Genomic DNA, 18,514 nt, shown 5'->3' on the forward strand with positions numbered 1-18,514 from the left:
ACTCCCAGGTAAAAATAGACATGAGAATTGCCTATGGCAGATGTTTCTAATTCTTTACTCAGAACCCACCCCCTTCTTTCCTATCGGTAGCATCAGCATTCCAAAAAAAAAAAACAAACAAGTAAATGCTGAAGCATCCATTGCCCGGCCTCTCTAGCTGAGGATGGCTGTGGGGTGTCATTCTGGCAGATGAGCTGGAAAAGGGGGCTGCAGTGGCACCACTGGCACACACCGGTTTGCTTCTGCCCCTCTTCCTGCTTGCGAATGTGATACCAGAAGTAGCACAGTTATCTCAGGCCATCTGGCAACTCAGGATGGCAGTGGAGGGTGCAGAGCCTGGTCTCTGCGGCACCCCAGAGCCCTGGACTGCCTTCCCCGGGACATCCAGTCATATGAGGAAAAATAAACCCCTCATTTTTCTGAGCCACTGCTTAGTTGTGCTATCTGTGACTTGGCAGCTAAATGCAATTCTGTTAAAACCCCCGAAGTCAAAACTGTGCCTCCCTCTTTCCTCTCCTCCAAATCCAGGCCTTACAGTCCACTTGTGGGAAAAGTGGGTGTGCTTGGCACCCACCCAGCCAACTGAATGGAAGGTGGTGGTTTGTTTAACAACCCATTCATCATGGCAGGACAAGTAATAGAGAACAAGAGAGTGAAAGGCCCTCTGCTTTCCCTGTGCGAGCCTACAAAACATTGGGTTCTCTCAAATTTCTCTAATCAGGAAAAATAAGTCACAGAGGAAGTAGGAAGAGGAAATGAAATATTTCCCAGATGGAGAGAAGAGAAAAGTCCCATGGTTTACAGGTTGGGGATATAATACATATATAGCCCTGGCTGGTATGGCACAGTTGGTTGGAGCATTGTTCCTGTGCCAAAAGGTTACCGGTTCAATACCTGGTCTGGCACTATTTCCTTTTCATCTCTCTCTCTCTCCTATCTACACTAATGAAAGAGAAATATGCAAATTGACCATACCTCCGTGACGCCCATCAGCCAATCAGGAGTGAGTATGCAAATTAAACCAACAAAGATGGTGGGTGCAGCCAGGTGGGGCAGGCTGCCTGCTATGAGGGGAAGGGCGGGAGGCGGAGGGAGCTACAGGAGCAGTGCTCCTGCCAGGAGCAAGGACTTGCAGGCTTCCAGGCAGCCAGGAGTGAAGCCAGGGGAAGGAAGGCCTATTCTTGCACAAATCTTCATGCAACGGGCCTCTAGTCTTATATAATAAAAGCCTAATATGCAAATCAACTGAATGACAGAACAACCAGTCACTATGAGGTGCACTGACCACCGGGGGTCAGATGCTCAATGCAGGAGCTGCCCCTAGCCCACAGGTCCCAGGCCAGCCAAGGCGAGGGCAGGGCTGGCAAGTGGGTAGTGCCAGGCTGGCCAAGGAGGGTGCCAATGGGGGCCCCCCGATTGCCCTGCAGAGGGAGGCAACTGGTGGCGGCGGCGGCAGCGGAGGTGGGGGGTGGGGCCGTCGAGCGGGTGATGCCAGGCCAGCCAAGGCGGGTGCCAGTGGGGGGCCCTGATTGCCCTGCCAGTCACCCCACAGATTGGCCCTGATTGCCAGCTGGGCCTGGGGACCCTACCCATGCACAAATTTTGTGCACAGGGCCTCTAGTATATATTATATATGTTATATAATATATAATATGTAATATGTAACATGTAATATGTAATATATTATATATGTGTATATGTGTGTGTGTATGTATATATATACTTGTTACCGGGAAATCCCTGGTTGGACTCAGGCTGCCTGTCACTGTGTCCAATAATGAAGGCAGGGTTGAATCATATAAGTTGTTTATTGAGAAGGCTGGCCAACCAAGAATACAGGGCGTTTATAAGCATTCAAATCCTGTCTTACAGCAGGTGCAGGGGACAGGATTATAAAGGGGAGTGGGGCTGGGGAACAGACGTCAGCTATTGTCATCAGGCAATGAGATGATGTTGATGAGATGATGTTTTGACTCCTGGTGGGTCGGTCTGACCAAGCTTATTCGTTCTGCTTGCTGGATTCACAGCTGAGTCACCTCCTTAATTGCTTTGCACAAGCCTTGAAAAGGAAACAAGAAAAATTTACCCCCCTATCCTATATAATAAAAGCCTACTATGCTAAGGGTCTGACCATTCGTTTGACTGTTTGACCAGTCGCTATGACATGCACTGACCACCAAGGGGCAGATGCTCCGACTGATAGGTTAGCTTGCTGCTGGGGTCCAGCCGATCAGGACTGGGTGAGATGGCCCAAATCAATCCCAATTGCCCCGATCGGGACTGGGTGAGATGGACTGGACACACTCTGGACGAATCTGAGTACTGGGCCGGTTTCAGCCCAATCCCCACAGACCAGGTTGAGGAACCCCACTAGTGCACAAATCCATGCACTGGGCCTCTAGTTCATTTATAAGAAACTTAAACCCCTATTCACATAAGTATATGTGTTCTAAGATTTAAAATAATATGATTATTTTTCAGATTAATTCAGGTGCTCTATCTATCAGATTATAGGTTCCCCCTATCACAATCAGTAAACATATCCTCCAGTATCCTCCAGTGAGGATTATAAATAAATTAATGAATGAAATAAAATGCAGATATAGTAAGTGTTCCCTGATACAATCAGAATCATCTCAGGGAGATTTTTGTTGTTGTTGTTGTTCCTTTACATCTTTATTGTTGGAAGTATTACATAGGTCCTCCTTTTTCCCCCATTAACCTCCTCCATCTGACTCCTGTCCTTGCCCCCCTCCCTCCACAGGCCCTCACCACCCTATTGTCTGTGTCCATAGGTTATGCATATATGCATACAAGTTCATTGGTTGATCTCTTCCCACCCACCGTCCAGGGAGATTTTTGAAAAATGTAGATTCTGAGTCCCTAACCTAGAAGTAAACAAACAGAAACTCTTAAGACAGGTCACCTAAATGTCAATTTGGAGAAAGTTCTCCTAGTGCAACTGACTCACATCCTGGTGAGAACCACTGGTGCTCTGGTGGCCTCACAGTGTGAAACCACAGGTTGAAGTGAAGTTCTAACCCACAATGTGACTGCATTTGGAGATAGGGTCTGCCAAGGTGGTAATTAAATGAGATCACAAAGTCTCTCTCTCTCTGTACATGTATGCACACCCCTATATGTGTACACACACTTGCAAGTGTACACATATGCTCCATGTGAAGATACAGCCAGAAGGCAGGAGGAAGACAGCAGCACCAGACTATTCTGTCACCTGACCTCAATTTCCAGCCTCTGAAACTGGGAGGTAAGTTTTTGTTGCTGAAACCATGCAGGTGTTTGAGCCCCAGCTGACGAATACAGAGCCTCCAACTGCTAACTTTACTTCCTACTGCTCCCTACACTCTCTCTAGGGTCCTTACTTGGCCCCTGAAAGACCCTACTCATTCTCAGCCTTATATTTGTCTCCCTCCATTTGGAAAGAAAACTGCTGTTTACTGAGTATCTAATTTTGTGACAGGGGCTAAGGGGGAATTTAAGGATATATAAGGCAACCCTCAAGCTGTCTGGAAGCAAGAGATGTAAAATAAATGAGAATCATTTTTCCCATGCTTAACCCTTTTAATGATTTTCCTATTGATCTCAGGATCAAGTCTAAAATTTTAAATATTGCCTGGCAGGCAATGCACAATCTTGCCCGCTTCTCTTGCCCTATGACTACAATCCTGTGCTCCTAGCCTTCATTCACTTTCCTGAACACACCCGGGTCTTTCCCCTGCAGCCTTCTCTATATATGCTCTTACCCCTGCCTGGGCCACTCAGAACCCTGTTCACCTCCTTGTCTGTTTCCTGCTGATTCTGCAGGGTTACGTGCAAATGCCGCTTCCTCAGGAAGGCCCCTCCTGACCTTCAAGTTAAATAATCACATAGTCCCATGAACTCTTTCTTCATGGCACTAATAACAAGCATGGCAATTTAATTATTTGTAGAATTGCTCAACAAAGTAGGCCATGTTTATCTTTGTTACTGTTGTATGCCCAGCACTCAGCACATTATCGGTTCTCACTATGTAATTATCAAAAGAGTAAGATCTCATAATACAGAAACCACATTAATCGCCGGATATGTAGTTCAGCCATAACCTGCTGAGCTCAGGAGAGGGGGTGAGCACTAGGCCTGGAGAGACCGAGTGACGGCACAGACACACACTTCGATAGAGCCATTCCCGTTAGGCCCATTCCGACCGCACTCATCACTCAGAGTCCAGCTTTGGGAATATGCTCTGCAAGGAACACACATTACTCCAGGCCATCTTGATCCCTATCTTCCCCGAATCTCCACATAAGATAATGAAAAGACAGTATACAGTGCTCACCGGTACTGCATTTGTCACAGTCTTGAACTGTTTCCTAACCATTGAACTTGTGAATGCCCTTAAACCACCTGAAATTTGAAGGCGGCAATAATGTGCTATCTATGTATTCAGGCCTGGAGTGCTAGTCCTTGGGAGTTCACAGCTAGACAGGCACCTGAGCAGTTCAGTTTATTGGGCAAATAAGTAAACAGGTCATTGTAATATGACGTGACAGGTGTGTGATACACACAAAGTTCTGGCCATTCACAGACGTGGTATTGCACCCACTTTGGGGACATGTATGGAAGTCTTCGTGGAGATGCCCAAACTGAGTTAAAGGGTTCAGGTTAGTGGCCCAAGAATGGAGAGGGCATCTCAGGTAAAAGCTGCAGCCAGAACAGTGGAGGTGGGTGGGAGCAGCCTGGCTCGTTCAGGAAACTGCATGAAATTCTGTCGTAGATGGTTGTGTTATGTCCACAAGGACAAGCCACGAGGCTGGGGGAGTAAGCAGGGCCCAGAATATCCGTCTTCTCCTAGACACTGTGAAGTTCATATTTTATCCCACAGGGGCTGAAAAGGTGTAGGAAGATTTAATGGGAGAAAATCCACCATGTGCTAAGAAAGCTCACCAATGAGGATGAAAGAGGGTGAGTCTGGGTTCACTTTGCTTGTTGAAGGTAATACAATGAGAGGTGAAGGCAGCGAAGCCAGAGGCATTAATTAGCTCAGATACCCAGGGACTGAATGGACAAGACTTGGTGATCTGACAATAAATGTACCCTTTCCCTGCCTACCTTCCCTCATTTCCCAAGGTCCTATGCCCGGTACCCCTGACCCCCACCTCAGCCTTCTTTTTTAAAAAGTTCTTGTGATTGCACTTTTTGGAGACAGATGACCATCCTGAGTGTTAATAGAAAGCTTTCTCAAGGAGAAGAATCAAATTTGAATGGCTGGTATTTCAAAAACAAAACATAAAAGCCACATTCTTATTCTAGAAACCTTTCCCAGGTCCTGAGTGGGGGTATCCTTCCCTCTCCCCCAGAATCCCTTCAATGACACCACTGCCCAGGAACCTCAGGTCTACATTTCAGCAGCTTGCATTCCCACAAGTGGAAAATTAGCCCACGTGACACTCTAGAGCTGATGCTTCAGTGAAAGACATGGTCCTTAAGAAATAAACACAAGATATTCTTAACAGAACTGCACCACTGCCCTGGCTGCTATGTGAAATGAAATGTGGCAATCAAGCAAGAGGAAGAGCAATTTTGACCCAGATAAGATATCTTGAGTGCTGCTTCTACAGGGAACTGGAACCTGCAGGGCAAACCAGGAAGAAGGTGGGGAGGGGAAGCAGAGGCGCTGTCCTTGCTCTGGGGGCTGGAGGTATGAATGGCTGAGCTACTGAAACTGCTCTCACCAGGTGGAGGTCCACTGCCTTCCTTGAGCTCACTGCTCTCTCATTTGCAGAGGCCGATGAAGACACTGCGACATATCCGGTAAAAACTGAAACATCAGAATAATGGAGAACCTGGCCATCAGAACTCTTAAGTTATGAAAGGATCCTGGGCATTGTTTAATCCCAGCACCCCGCCAAGATCTGGACTGAGGCCTCCCCATCATGCCCTTCAACACACACTGCCAGAGACAACCCCTCAGGGCGGGCCACTGGGGAGACCTGTAGAAAGCTTCAAGTCATCCCAACACAGGACGGAGCTAGTCCTGAACCTTGTCCTGAAGCCCACTTGACAACAATTGATTCAAGACAGGATGAGGCCTACCTGGGTTCATCTGAAAGGACATGTCTCCCGACAGAGACTGTTCTGTTTCACGGCTGGGGGTGTGGGGTAGAGACGTCTCTTATCAGTACTATCAGGGCTTATGTGGGATTGCTCAAAGGCTGTGTTTCTCTCTGGTAACAACTTACCTCAAAATGAGCACCTGCACCACTATTACAAAGGGTTTTGCTGGAACTCAGGAACTGCAAACTCATTTGTTACAACTAGACTACGAGGTCGTAGAAGCCCTAAAACTAACTTGCCCGTGGTTATGTCTCGGCCATAGCACATCTCTCCACACCCTCAGCAAATTAGCACCTTTAAATTATCCTTAATATGTTTGAGCTACACAGTCTCTCTCCCCATTAGCTCCCATCTCCCCAACATTTGATTTACATTTCCATCATGGTCCTTATTACAAGGATTTTTGTTTGCTCTGTCTCCCCTATTAGATATCGAGTTCCCTTAGGGCATCAGCCCATCGCATTGGTCTCTATACCTCCAGAGCTTATCATGATGCTTGGTACAGAGTAAGCTATTAAATGTTGATTTAATAATTAAGTGGATTCTATGTTGTCTCTTACCTCTAATTTTTTTGGGGAAATCTACTCTCTCATTCAAGACACAAAAACAGGAGATCAATAAAATTAAAACTTAAATCTAGGTTGACTTTGCTGAGATTTCCAAATAAAAATGAAGAAGTACATGATTTTTAAAAATCACTGTTTTAGTTGGTAAATAAGTAATACAATAGCTACATTTGAAAGACTGTGTAAGACTTAAAAAAACACTAGGACCCCAAAAACTTAATGGGCAAAAGACATGAATAAACAATCCACTGAAATGAAAAACATATAACATGAAAAACTGTCCAACCATACCAGACATTATTTACCTATTAAATTAGCGAAGTTTTACCCACGAGGTAATTCAGAAACGACAGTGTGAAGCAAAAGGGTGCTCATACATTCAAGTATGGGATGAGATATAAACGTGGCTATGTGGATAAGGAACGTTAACAATAGTTATACTCACGGTATGTATGTGAGACTGTGTGTGTGTGTGTACATAGATACATACTTATAAACATAAGCTAAAATATCTATGGTTTTTTCTATACACAATAGGCATATTCCAAGGACTCAAAATGTTGATTAACATACAAGTTAATGATGTGATTCTATCACTTACTAGATAGGTGATCTTCAGTAAGCTATTAATTTTCTGGGCTCAGTTTCATTAGTAAAATGGTGATTTTAAAAATCAAAGGAAAAAAAATGCATCTGCCTTACAAGGTTGGTGCAAAGATTAAATGAGAATGTATACTAATGAGTTCAGAACAGGTCCTGGCACATGGAGCGCTCAATAAAGGTTTAATACTATTAGTCCACAGACTAAAAATTTGAAAACAGCCTAATGATTAATAATAAAAAAAGATGAGATTATGGTGAATCCATACAATGGCATATTATAATCATCAAAATGTTCATTAAAAATTATTAATGATATTGGAGAAATGCTTATATTAAATGAAAAAGCATGATATGAAATTAAATACATAAGAGTATCAGTATATAGAAAATGATCTAGCAGAAAACTAACCAAAATAGTAAAAGCAATTATTTGGGCAAAATTTAATGTTGGCTTTTTTTTTTTTTTTTTGTCTTCTTCATACTTTTAAAATTGATTTTTAGAGAGGAAGGGAGAGGGGGAAAGATAAACATTGATGTGAAAGGGAAACATTGATTGGCTGCCTCCTACACACCCCCCTACCTGGGGATCGAGCCCGAAACCAGGACATGGGCCCTGACTGGGAATCAAGCCAGCAACCTTTTGGTGCATGGGACAGCCTCCATCCGAGCCACACCAGCCAGGGCTCTTGTTATACTTTTCTATCATGAATTGTTTTTTTATAGTAAGGAAGATATTGCTTTAAAAATCAGGAACACACAAGTTTTGTAAGGTTAAAATAAGGTACCAAATGGATCATTTAAAAATTTTACATTAATGTCTAATTCTTCCTGTAAAAATGGTGTAATACAAAACTTTTTGTGGCTTTCCAAAACAATTACTTTCTGTTGAATTTACAAATAGGGAGCTTTGTAATGCAATGTAAATATTACAAGAAACACAAAACAGTAAGTATCCCTTATTTAAACTTGTTTATGAATGTGTGTGAGATTAAGCACAAACGATGCATTCCCTGATGTAGGATGGTGCACACTGTACTTAGGCCAGCCTCTCCCACACTCCACCACAAGTCTTAGCGTCCAGGGGGTTCTGATCCAGAATTCCCTTCTAACCTTAAATAAACAGCAGCAGGCCTTGCTGGGAGCACTTAGAGCCATTCCTCCTCCCAGCTTCATTCCATCTCCAGCAGCTCTTACCTTTTCTCTCCAGCAAACTATACAGGTATCTCATCCCTTTTGCAGTTTTCAAAGGGAAGCACTCCTGTCTGGTTATAAGAAGGAGAAAAAAGATAAGGTATTCCCTTCATTCTGAAGAAACTTCCCAGAATGCTTTTTAATTCTTTGTGCACAACTTTTCCCTTCATTAACAGCCTATGTTCAACCCTTAACCTTTCAGATGATCTTACCTCATACTCAGCCCAAAACACTATGTTTGTTTCAATTTTTGCCCTTACAGTACTATTAACAATATAAATATCCATCCTATATAATAAAAGCCTAATATGCTAAGTGTCCAGTCGTCTGGTCATCCATTCAACCAATCAAAGCGTAATATGCTAACGATATGCTAAAGCTGCTCAACTACTCATTATGATGTGCACTGACCACCAGGAGGCAGATGCTCTGACTGGTAGGTTAGCTTGCTGCTGGGGTCTGGCCAATCAGGACTGAGCGAGATGAACCAGACATGCCCTGGAGCCCTCCCACGGTCCCTCCCAGGCTGGCCAACCTCCCACATCCCTCCCTGGCCCTGTTCGTGCACCAGTGGGGTCCCTCGGCCTGGCCTGCGCCCTCTTGCAATCTGGCCTGAGGGGGGACCCCCCCCTGCCCCGAGTGCACAAATTTCGTGCACTGGGCCTCTAGTATATATATAAGAACCAATCAGGGCCTCGACAGTTTTTAACAACAGTATGAAAAAGAATAAACAATCACACTTTACAGGAGACCTCAGGAAACTGTTAATATTCTTAATAAATTATTTCTGTGGAAGAAATCTCAAACTTCTTGTTTATCAATCAGCATTTTCATCTAAAAAGGACTGGGTTGGACACTGTATTTTAGTCATAATGCTGAAAAACCATTCTAGCTAATAAGTATCAGTTGTTTACCCAAACATCCATCCACATGGTATTACCCAGATAGTTTATGATTGAATTTTTCAAAGTGTTTTAAGTAGAAACTCCCCAATGTTAATGTACTATGTTGCTCTATGTGACAATCTTTATAGTAAAAACTACCCTTAAAATAACCTATCAGTTTAATGAGCCCCAAACTTTACAAATTAATACAACACAATCTAAATGCACCATAGATTTATATTTGTTAATCGTGATATCAGAACATTTAAACATTTCAAACTACATAAAAATATGACAAACAATATAAAATAGAAAGAAGTTTGTTGACAACTTACTTTCAAAACATTGCTATTTCTTATATTGCATTAGCAACAAGATAGCTTACATAGCTCTCCAGGAAACATGTAGTGTTTTTAGTGGAGTGTTATCAACAAAAACCAGCACAGTCCCACACAATAATGTCTCCGATTTATTATCTTTTCCACAGTACAAATTTCTCACAAACCATAAATCCTTTGCGGTTATTCAAAGTCTGTAAACAAGTGTCTGAATCCCCACATTCCCCCGCCTCTGTTTAAGTTTGTGAATGTTTTAAGTCCTCTGATCAAGTTTTCACTCTTCCACTTGCATAAGGAATAAAGAGCCTTCTTCTCTCTTTAAATTATGTATATTTTATCATACAGCCTGCAATGCAGTAAATCACAGTGAAAGCCCTGGGAAAAACAAAACAACATGATCTTTACAGCAGGACTCAAAACTTTAAAATATTAAATGCATTTAAAGAAGCTTCCCATAATAAAAGCATGGGTTTTCATTTCCAGAAATCAAGTCAATTAGAAACCCTAGGTTCTACTTAAAAACCCATTTGATCTAAAAGTGAAAACAGTCCCCTATCCACAGTCATCTTATAAACTTTATACAGTTTCACTTGCAGAGATTTTTTTTCCAGTCTGGAAAACAGTAGTGCAATTAGTTTTAATTCTTGTAAGTTATTTAGTCCAGGATGTAAATAGCTCTGTGGAAAGATAAGAAGATGCTCTGGTAAACAAGAAATTTTTGCAAGCCCATGCTGGCTTACCAGTCCATTAAAGCTCGTAAGTCCATAGTGGCTTTCAATAAATGTTGTATATACATCACTAATAACAAAGCAGAAATAAATAGGCAGAAGTAAACTGTAAACTGTCTCATCTCTTAATAATTTTTCAGAAATAACTGGCTTGATGAATTGATTACATAGTCATTTAAATAAGCAGACAGTAGACAGTTGCCCTTAAGGACATTCCACTAGGGCATCCAATCTGGAAAGCCCCAATGGATTTACATTCCTAAAATTAAAACAAAACAAAAAAAAAAAAAGGGAGGGCGGGAGATAAAAGTTTAAGGATGCCACTTGAATGGAATTCCACCAAGTCAGCCAGTTCACTTGGATTTCTTCTTAAAAAGGTTTTTGATTTTTGATGGCTTTTTGCTCTTCTCTCCATTATGACAGAGGTCATGTGGGATGCTGCTTATCCTGGCAACATTCGGGGCTTCCTGCACTGGTTTACTGTTGTTGCCACCTGAGGAACAGGATGTGTGGCGAGCTTTAGGCACCGGGATGCCACTAGAAAGCTGGTTCATGCTACAGGATTTCTCCAAGATGCCGTTGTACACTTTGCTTGCAGGACTGAAGATCATGCTCTTTGTTTCTGTCAGCCCTACACAATCAGGAGAACCCCGGGAGAGATCTGCAGTTATGGGCGAGTCTCCTCTGGACGAATCCTCTAGAGAGAGCTCATCTTTTGATATCTTTCGAGGAGACAGTGTTTGGTATATCTCAAGGCTTGAAGGAGGAGACTGCTTCCTTCCAATGGAAGAATTTAAGGAGTCACATTCTGAAGCTGTGTCTGGTACTTCCCTGGATGAGACAGAGGTAAAGGTAAAATTTTAAATTAATATTGAGTCCCAGCAGACATTCTAATTAAAACAACTCCCATCATTTCAGCTATCAAAATGTAAATGGGGGAGCCCCAGCCGGTTTGGCTCAGTGGATAGAGCGTCAGCCTGGAGACTGAAGGGTCCTGGGTTCGATTCTGATCAAGGGCACATGCTTCGGTTATGGGCTTGATCCCCAGTAGGGGGTGTGCAGGAGACAGCTGGTCAATGATTCTCATCATTGATGTTTCAATCTCTCTCTCCCTCTCCCTTTTTCTCTGAAATCAATAAAAAAATATTTTTAAAAAATATAAATGGGGAAAATGCTAAAATTTATACACATTTCAACAAAATTTGAAAATTACTAGTTTAAATAATATAACTTAAACTTAATGTTTAATTACTAACATAAACTGTAATAATGCAATCTACCAATCTAAGAAAAATAACGTATGTTATACCTTCTTTGTTAAGAGAAATAAAAATGTTTAAAGTTTACAGACTTTTCTTATCATTTCAACTACTTTTGTGTTAATGAGTATTTTTCTTCCTAAATTATATAGTTGACACGATATATTTGAAAAGATTAATCTTAGTCACTGCTTCTCCCTTTATTTAATTTTTTAGTCATTAAATTGATGAAATATAGCTTCCTGAAGAAGGAACAAAGAAATATACTAAGAAATATATAAATTCTCCCAAGTTTAAAAAACAAAAAGGAAATTGAAGTACATTAGGGCAGGCAAATGAATGGGAGTTGGAAGCCAATGATGTAATGCTATTTAGAAGTGTACATGCAGTAATTTCTCAAAGGTTTATTCCAATGTGATTTCCCCCCCTTTCTCCACAGTGGAAATAAGAAATAAAGAGGAGTGGGAAAATAAAGCTCACAACCCCAAAGCCAACATATAGTAAGTGCTATCAGCCTTCCTTCAAAGTATACCTGGGATCCCACCTCTTACTCCCCACTGCTGCCATCCCTCTTCCTGAACCACAGTGAAGTCACCTCCATCACTGCAATAGCTTCCTAACTGGTCTCCCTGCTTCCGTTCTGGTCCTCACTCTGAGTTACTTCTCCACACAGCCTTTTAGGTATTTTAAAGTCTCCATCAGACCTATCATTCCTGTGCTCAGAACTGTCCAATGCTTCCTCTCATACTCAGGCTAAAACCCCAAGTCCTTGTCCAAGTCACAAAGGCCTGTCTGAGCATGCCCACGGCAGTTTCTGTGGCTGCACGCTCTCCATTCTGCCTCATTCCACCACAGCCTCTCCTTGGCCCTCCCGTAAGCTAATCTTGTGGCTCCCAAAGGGCATTAGCACTAGCTGGTTCCTCTGCCGCCCATCCTCTTCCCCTCCATCTCTACATGGCTTCCCCTTCTCCATGTCATTCAGGTTGTGACACCACCCCTAGCCACTTTATCTAAAACAGCATTTTTTCCCCTTCTATCTGCATCTGTTTAGTATCCCAGAACTTATCACTACCTAAAATGATATTTTACACTAACATGTTCATAGTCAGTTTCCTCAGGAGAAAGGAAACTTAATGAGGACAAGGAGTCTTATTAACTTCTGTATTCTCTGCACTGGAATAGTGGCAAGATTACAGTGGGTATTCAATAAGTATGTAATGGATGGGTGGAAGGAAGGAAGGAAGGAAGGAAGGGAGGGAGGGAGGGAGGGAGGGAGGGAGGGAGGGGGGGAGGGAGGGAGGGAGGATCCTGATGAATAGAGATCATGTCTTATTCTACTTTTTATACACACCATGCCTGACACGAATATTGTTTACTCTATGAAAAAATGATTAAGAAATTTCAAAGTACAGTCAAGGTAAAAATAGCAGGCAAAAGAAATGAGGTGCGAGAAGGAAGAGAGCTGAAGACAGAATAGAAATGCAAGAACACATCTTTTCATAATCTATCAGTTAGAACTAGGACAGGACCTTGTCTCACTTGTCTTGGGAGCTCAAGTTATTAGCAAGTGCATGGCACACAGCAGACTAAATTCATATTTATAGAATGAATGGAACTGAATGAGCTCTCACCTTGGATGACCTATGATTACTATAATTATTTATGCTGATATGCATATTTATTACTTTGATATGTATATGAACATATCTATGTTAATGCCATATTTTAGAAACATTAGATTTCTGAATGTTTTTAGTCATTTCCATATACTTTACCATGTGTGTGAAGATTGTCTTTATTGCACTATAAGCTCTCAGAAGGTACAACATCCCTTGGGCAAATAAAGACTTAAAAATGCTTCCAGATAATGCAGTTCCATGTACTGCATAATTTTCCAATGCTTTTACAATCTGATAATGGGCAGTGGTAACAGAGGCGAGGCAGTCAGGAAAAAATGACTCAAAAATCTATCTTTGGTGGGGACTTTTCTGCTAGCTTTCTTTTGGAGATGTCCATTAATTGAATAGCATATATGATTGTTATTGAAGCTACTCAGCTGCTTTAGTTACTATTTTATTAATTTACTTTCTATTTTGCTACATGGTTTGGCTGCTCTGTGTGAACTTCTAAGGTAGGTTAAAAATATTTCAAAAACTAGTCCCAAAGGTCTAAATTAGGAGTGGGGAACCTTTTTTCTGCCAAGGGCCATTTGGATATTTATAACATCATTTGTGGGCCATACAAAATTAAAAATTAGCTTGCTAAATTTGGTCAAACATTTCATTAACACCCCTAATGCCTTGGCAGGACCAGATCAAATGATTTCTTGGGCCTTGATGTTTGCGGGCCGGATGTTCCCCACCCCTAGACTAAGTCATGTGTGAAAAGAGCACTGATCCACGTTAGGAACACTGTCCTGGTCCTGCTATTGGTCAGCTGTACAATCATGGGCAAGTCACTTAATTTAAAAAGGTCTCCATTTTCCTGTAAAGCTAAGAGAATTTGATTACCCTCTAACAATACTTCCAGTTCTAACATTCTAATTCCAAAACAAATAATCTAAAATGTTGCATCTTCTGCTAACTATTCAGATCTGGAGAGCAGGTATAGTATACCTTAAAACCTCCCATCTTTTCTAGAGCACATATTCTTTGGAAATGTCCAACTTAACTATGTGTGCCATTTATATTATTTTTCTATTTCTTTTTCCCCCTACAGTTGAATTCATGTAAGTTTAATGCATGTGTAACAAGACAACTCAAGGTGAAGTTTAAATGAGTGCATATGTGCATAATGCATCGGACATAAAAGATCAGTAAATAATAAATGTTATTATTTTGTAAGGGTTTTGGTGGCACAACACTTAAGACTGAAAATAGAGAGGAGGAAACGTTTTCTGACTCTAAATTCTTCTCATATTGCTGAGCTAGCTATGAATTTTTGATGTTGCTATTTGAAATGAAACTGAAAACTTCCATCAATTCAAAAATTCTATTGGAAAGCATAAGTCTGGAGTTTTTCTACTAATTTCCATAAGCCACACAAAATGAGTTTTGTTAGTAAAGCCATCCTTCTGGTGACTATAGTTATATTGCAAAGATTATACAAAGTAGCTAATTATAGAGTGCTAACCAAGCAAAGTTGTGTCAAATTCTCCAATTGTAATGAGAATATAAAACATGGACTATCTTCTTAGGAATATGCTATAATGATCACTTGCTAATCATAAAACTTACTTTCACTAGTAGATGAAACAATCATGCATGAAAATAATTATTTGATGATGACATCGACTAAAGAATCCATGATAGAGAGCTACACGGGATCTTGGGAGACCATCCAACCCATTTCATCTGGTTTTGTTTCTCAGACAAAAGTAAGATTTTGGGGCTACATGGCTATTAAGTGGCAAAATCAGAAACCGACTCCGTTTTTCTGTCTAACCATAGGCTTCCACCAGGACAGTGGTTTAGAGAGAGAGATCCTCCATAACAACAGGCCTCATGGAGCACCAGGGTCCCTAAGCTGGACAAGCATACCCTGCCACTACTCCTTTTGATAGAAAACAATCGTTACGAATACAAATTCCTTCTTTAAGTTCCTCACACTTTCTTAAACCTCTAGCATCTGATACTTCTTGTTTACTATAAAGTGTTAACACATAAGAGTAAATCATTAAGTGACAACAAATATTTTAAAAACTCAGTCATATTCAATGTTTCTTTGTGCTCAAGTATATTTAAGCTCATGCCTTTATACTTTACATATAAAATAGTAAGTTTATGTTTAGAGACTTGAGTTACCTGGGTGCTATGGCCTCTTCTAAAAGCTGTATCGCAAAATATCTTCCTATGCCTGTATAGTGGGCAGAATTCTAAGATGGTCCCCAAATTCCCAGCCCTAGTACACAGACATCTTCTCCGAGTCAGTTATTTTGTTGTTGTTGCTTTTGTTAATCCACACCCAAGAATATTTTTCCCACTGACTTTTAGAGAGAGGGAGGGAGGGCCGGAGGGAGACATCGATGTGAGAAAGACACATTGATTGGTTGCCTCCCACACACACCCCAACTGGGGCTGGGAGATCAAAACAGCAACACAAGTATGCACCCCTGACCAGGAATGGAACCTGGGACTCCAGAGTGTGGGCCGACTCTCTAACCAGCGAGCACACTGACCAGGGATCCCAGTTAGTTATTCAATCAAACACTAATATAGAAGGGATTTTGCAGATGTAATTAAGAGCATAAAGCATAACCCAGTCTACCTCAACATAGAGAGATTATTATCCAGGTGAGCCTTTTAAATTTGGGTCTAGAGATGAAAGATAAAGGCAGTCAGAGATTCAAAGCAAAGGAAGGATTTGACAGAAGGGAAACTCTCTGTTGCTGGCTTTGAAGATGGAGGCCACATGGAGAAAGGAACATCGGGCAGCTTCTAGGAACTGAGAGCAGCCCCTGCACGGGAACCAGACCTCAGTGCTATAACACCAAGGCACTGAGTTCTTCCACAACCAACTGAGCTTTGAAGAGGCCCCAAAACTGCAGATGAGAGTGGAGCTCAGTCAATGCCTTGATTTTACCCTTGTCAGATCCTGGGCAGAAAACCCAGCCACTCCAAGCTTGAACTTCAGCATACAGAACTGAGATCTAACAACTGGGTGCTGTTTGACATCACCAAGTTTGTGGTAAGTTCTCATGCAGCAATGGAAAACTAATAAGACACACCAGTCCTACCCACCCAACTCCCACCTCCCACACAGCAGCCCAACATATACTTAGTTTATTCGCTGCCAATACCATTGCTTCTCAGCAGAGAAGTAAATGGCCTCCTCCTCCTCTTCACTCCGATAAAGAGCAGGGCAACTGGACACTGAGAGGATATCCGGATCAGGGGAGGCCAACGAGTGCTGTGTGTGCTGGGGGTGGTGGGCGTGCCGAGGGTGTGGCGGGTGCGGAGCGTGTGCAGGGAGCTGAGCTCGCTGGGTCTGAGGTGAGGATGGCACGATGCTGCGACGAGAGCGACACAAGCTGCTGCTTCTGGCTAATGACCCAGCAGGTTTAGCCATGGTCCCTGAAAACCAAACATAAATTTTAAAAAAGCTCATAAAGCCCCGTGCTCCTCTGTACACGCTGTAAATACTCACAAAAGGGAACTGATGTTACTAGTATGTAACCACTTAATCTACCTTTACTGAAATAAGTGACTGAACCATTATTACCATCCTCCAGCATCTTTACTGCTCCTCAGGAAAGTTAAGAAATAAAAAATAAAATCTAACAAAAATGAAATCAGGTCTAAAAATAAATAGAAATGAACATAAACAAATTAAGTTTTAATATTAAATTTGATATTACTAACCAAAAAGATTTTAAAATTTACCCAACATAACAAATCCTTAAATTTAAAAAATCAACATAGCATATTTATAAGGAATTTGTACTTTGTTACAAAATAAATTTCAACATTAAAAGAAGGAAATTATCAGTAAAATATAAGTTGGATTTTTCAACTGTTTGATCCCTGGTTGGGGTGCATGTGGGAGGCAACTAGTCCATGTGATGCCCCCCTACCTCTCTTTCTCTCAAAAAAAAAAAAAAAAAGAAAAGAAAAGAAATCAATTAAAAAAAAGAACCGTAGCTGGAGCATCGGCCTGTAAACTGAAGGGTCTCGGGTTCAATTCCGGTCAGTGACACATACCTCAGTTGCAGACTTGATCCCTGGCCCTGTCGGGGCTTGTGCAGGAGGCAACCAATTGATGTGTCTTTCTCACATCAATGTTCCTCTCTCTTTCTCTCCCTCTCCCCCTTCATTTCCACTCTAATAATCAATGGAAAAAATATCCTCAGTTGAGGATTAAAAAAAAAAAAAAAGATATTGCTTACAACCATACAGTAATTTCCAACATTTTTTTTCTTAATTATGCTGCCATGTCTTTTGCCTGAAAAAAACATATGAATCCCTGTATTAGAGTTATATACACTTGGAGTTGAGGGTCTTTCTTCCTTGTTGCCTGAAGAGGACTGGATGGGGCTACAGACAGTTATAACACTATAAAATCACAGTATTAAAAAGCAGGCACTGCCCTGACTGGTTTGGCTCAGTGGATGGAGCGTCGGCCTGCAGACTGAGAGGTCCCAGGTTCGATTCCGGTCAAGGGCATGTACCTTGGTTGCAGGCATATCCCCAGTAGGAGGTGTGCAGGAGGCAGCTGGTCGATGTTTCTCTCTCATCGATGTTTCTAACTCTCTATCCCTCTCCCTTCCTCTCTGTAAAAAATCAATAAAATATATTTAAAAAAAAAAAAAGCAGGCACTTTGACCTTTCAACAGCATTCCTTTACATAATGTGAATGTTTTACAACATGTTCAGGCTATTATTAATTTCCAATTAAGGCAGATATCCACCCCGCCTGTGATTTATAAGAGCAGTTAAATAAAACATCCAAGTTCATTATATAGAAATTTATTACTGAGGTAATTTTCATTCTATTATCAATAATTAGATAAGAGAAGCACAGTGATTTAGTATGACCCTCTATTGCAAACTGTATTTCCTTATGCCAGGGAAGATAAATTTTGTTTTGTAATAAGGGATTCCCCCTGCCACCAACAATCAGAAATAGTAAGTCATATATGGACTTCTAGTTCTAGCAATATGGCAGTCAAAGATTACCTGATCAGCAATTCCCAACTCTCAACAATGTACTTTAAATACCCTCAAACATTTCAATATGATGAATAAAATACAACAATAGTTCTAAATGCAAACTTGCAAGGAAGAATAAAAAAAATCAGATGCCAAAACAGAGAAGATAAAAGAAAGAACTACT

At 41.4% G+C, this 18,514-nt stretch overlaps 1 protein-coding gene across 2 annotated transcripts in view; it reads right to left on the reverse strand.

The window, feature by feature from the left end:
- Window positions 1–9,576: 9,576 nt before the first annotated feature.
- STIM2 (stromal interaction molecule 2) overlaps window positions 9,577–18,514 on the reverse strand; it is a 148,581-nt gene continuing 139,643 nt past the window's right edge. For both annotated transcript variants that reach the window (XM_080657872.1, XM_080657871.1), the window contains 2 exons: window positions 16,482–16,755; window positions 9,577–11,255 (listed from right to left, as the gene is read on the reverse strand). In XM_080657872.1, the coding sequence (XP_080513998.1) occupies window positions 10,778–11,255; window positions 16,482–16,755 (752 nt within the window). In that variant the 3' untranslated portion in view covers window positions 9,577–10,777. The remainder of the gene's footprint in view (window positions 11,256–16,481; window positions 16,756–18,514) is intronic.

This window comes from Plecotus auritus (assembly GCF_963455305.1).
Source record: "Plecotus auritus genome assembly, chromosome: 1".
NCBI lineage: Eukaryota > Metazoa > Chordata > Mammalia > Chiroptera > Vespertilionidae > Plecotus > Plecotus auritus.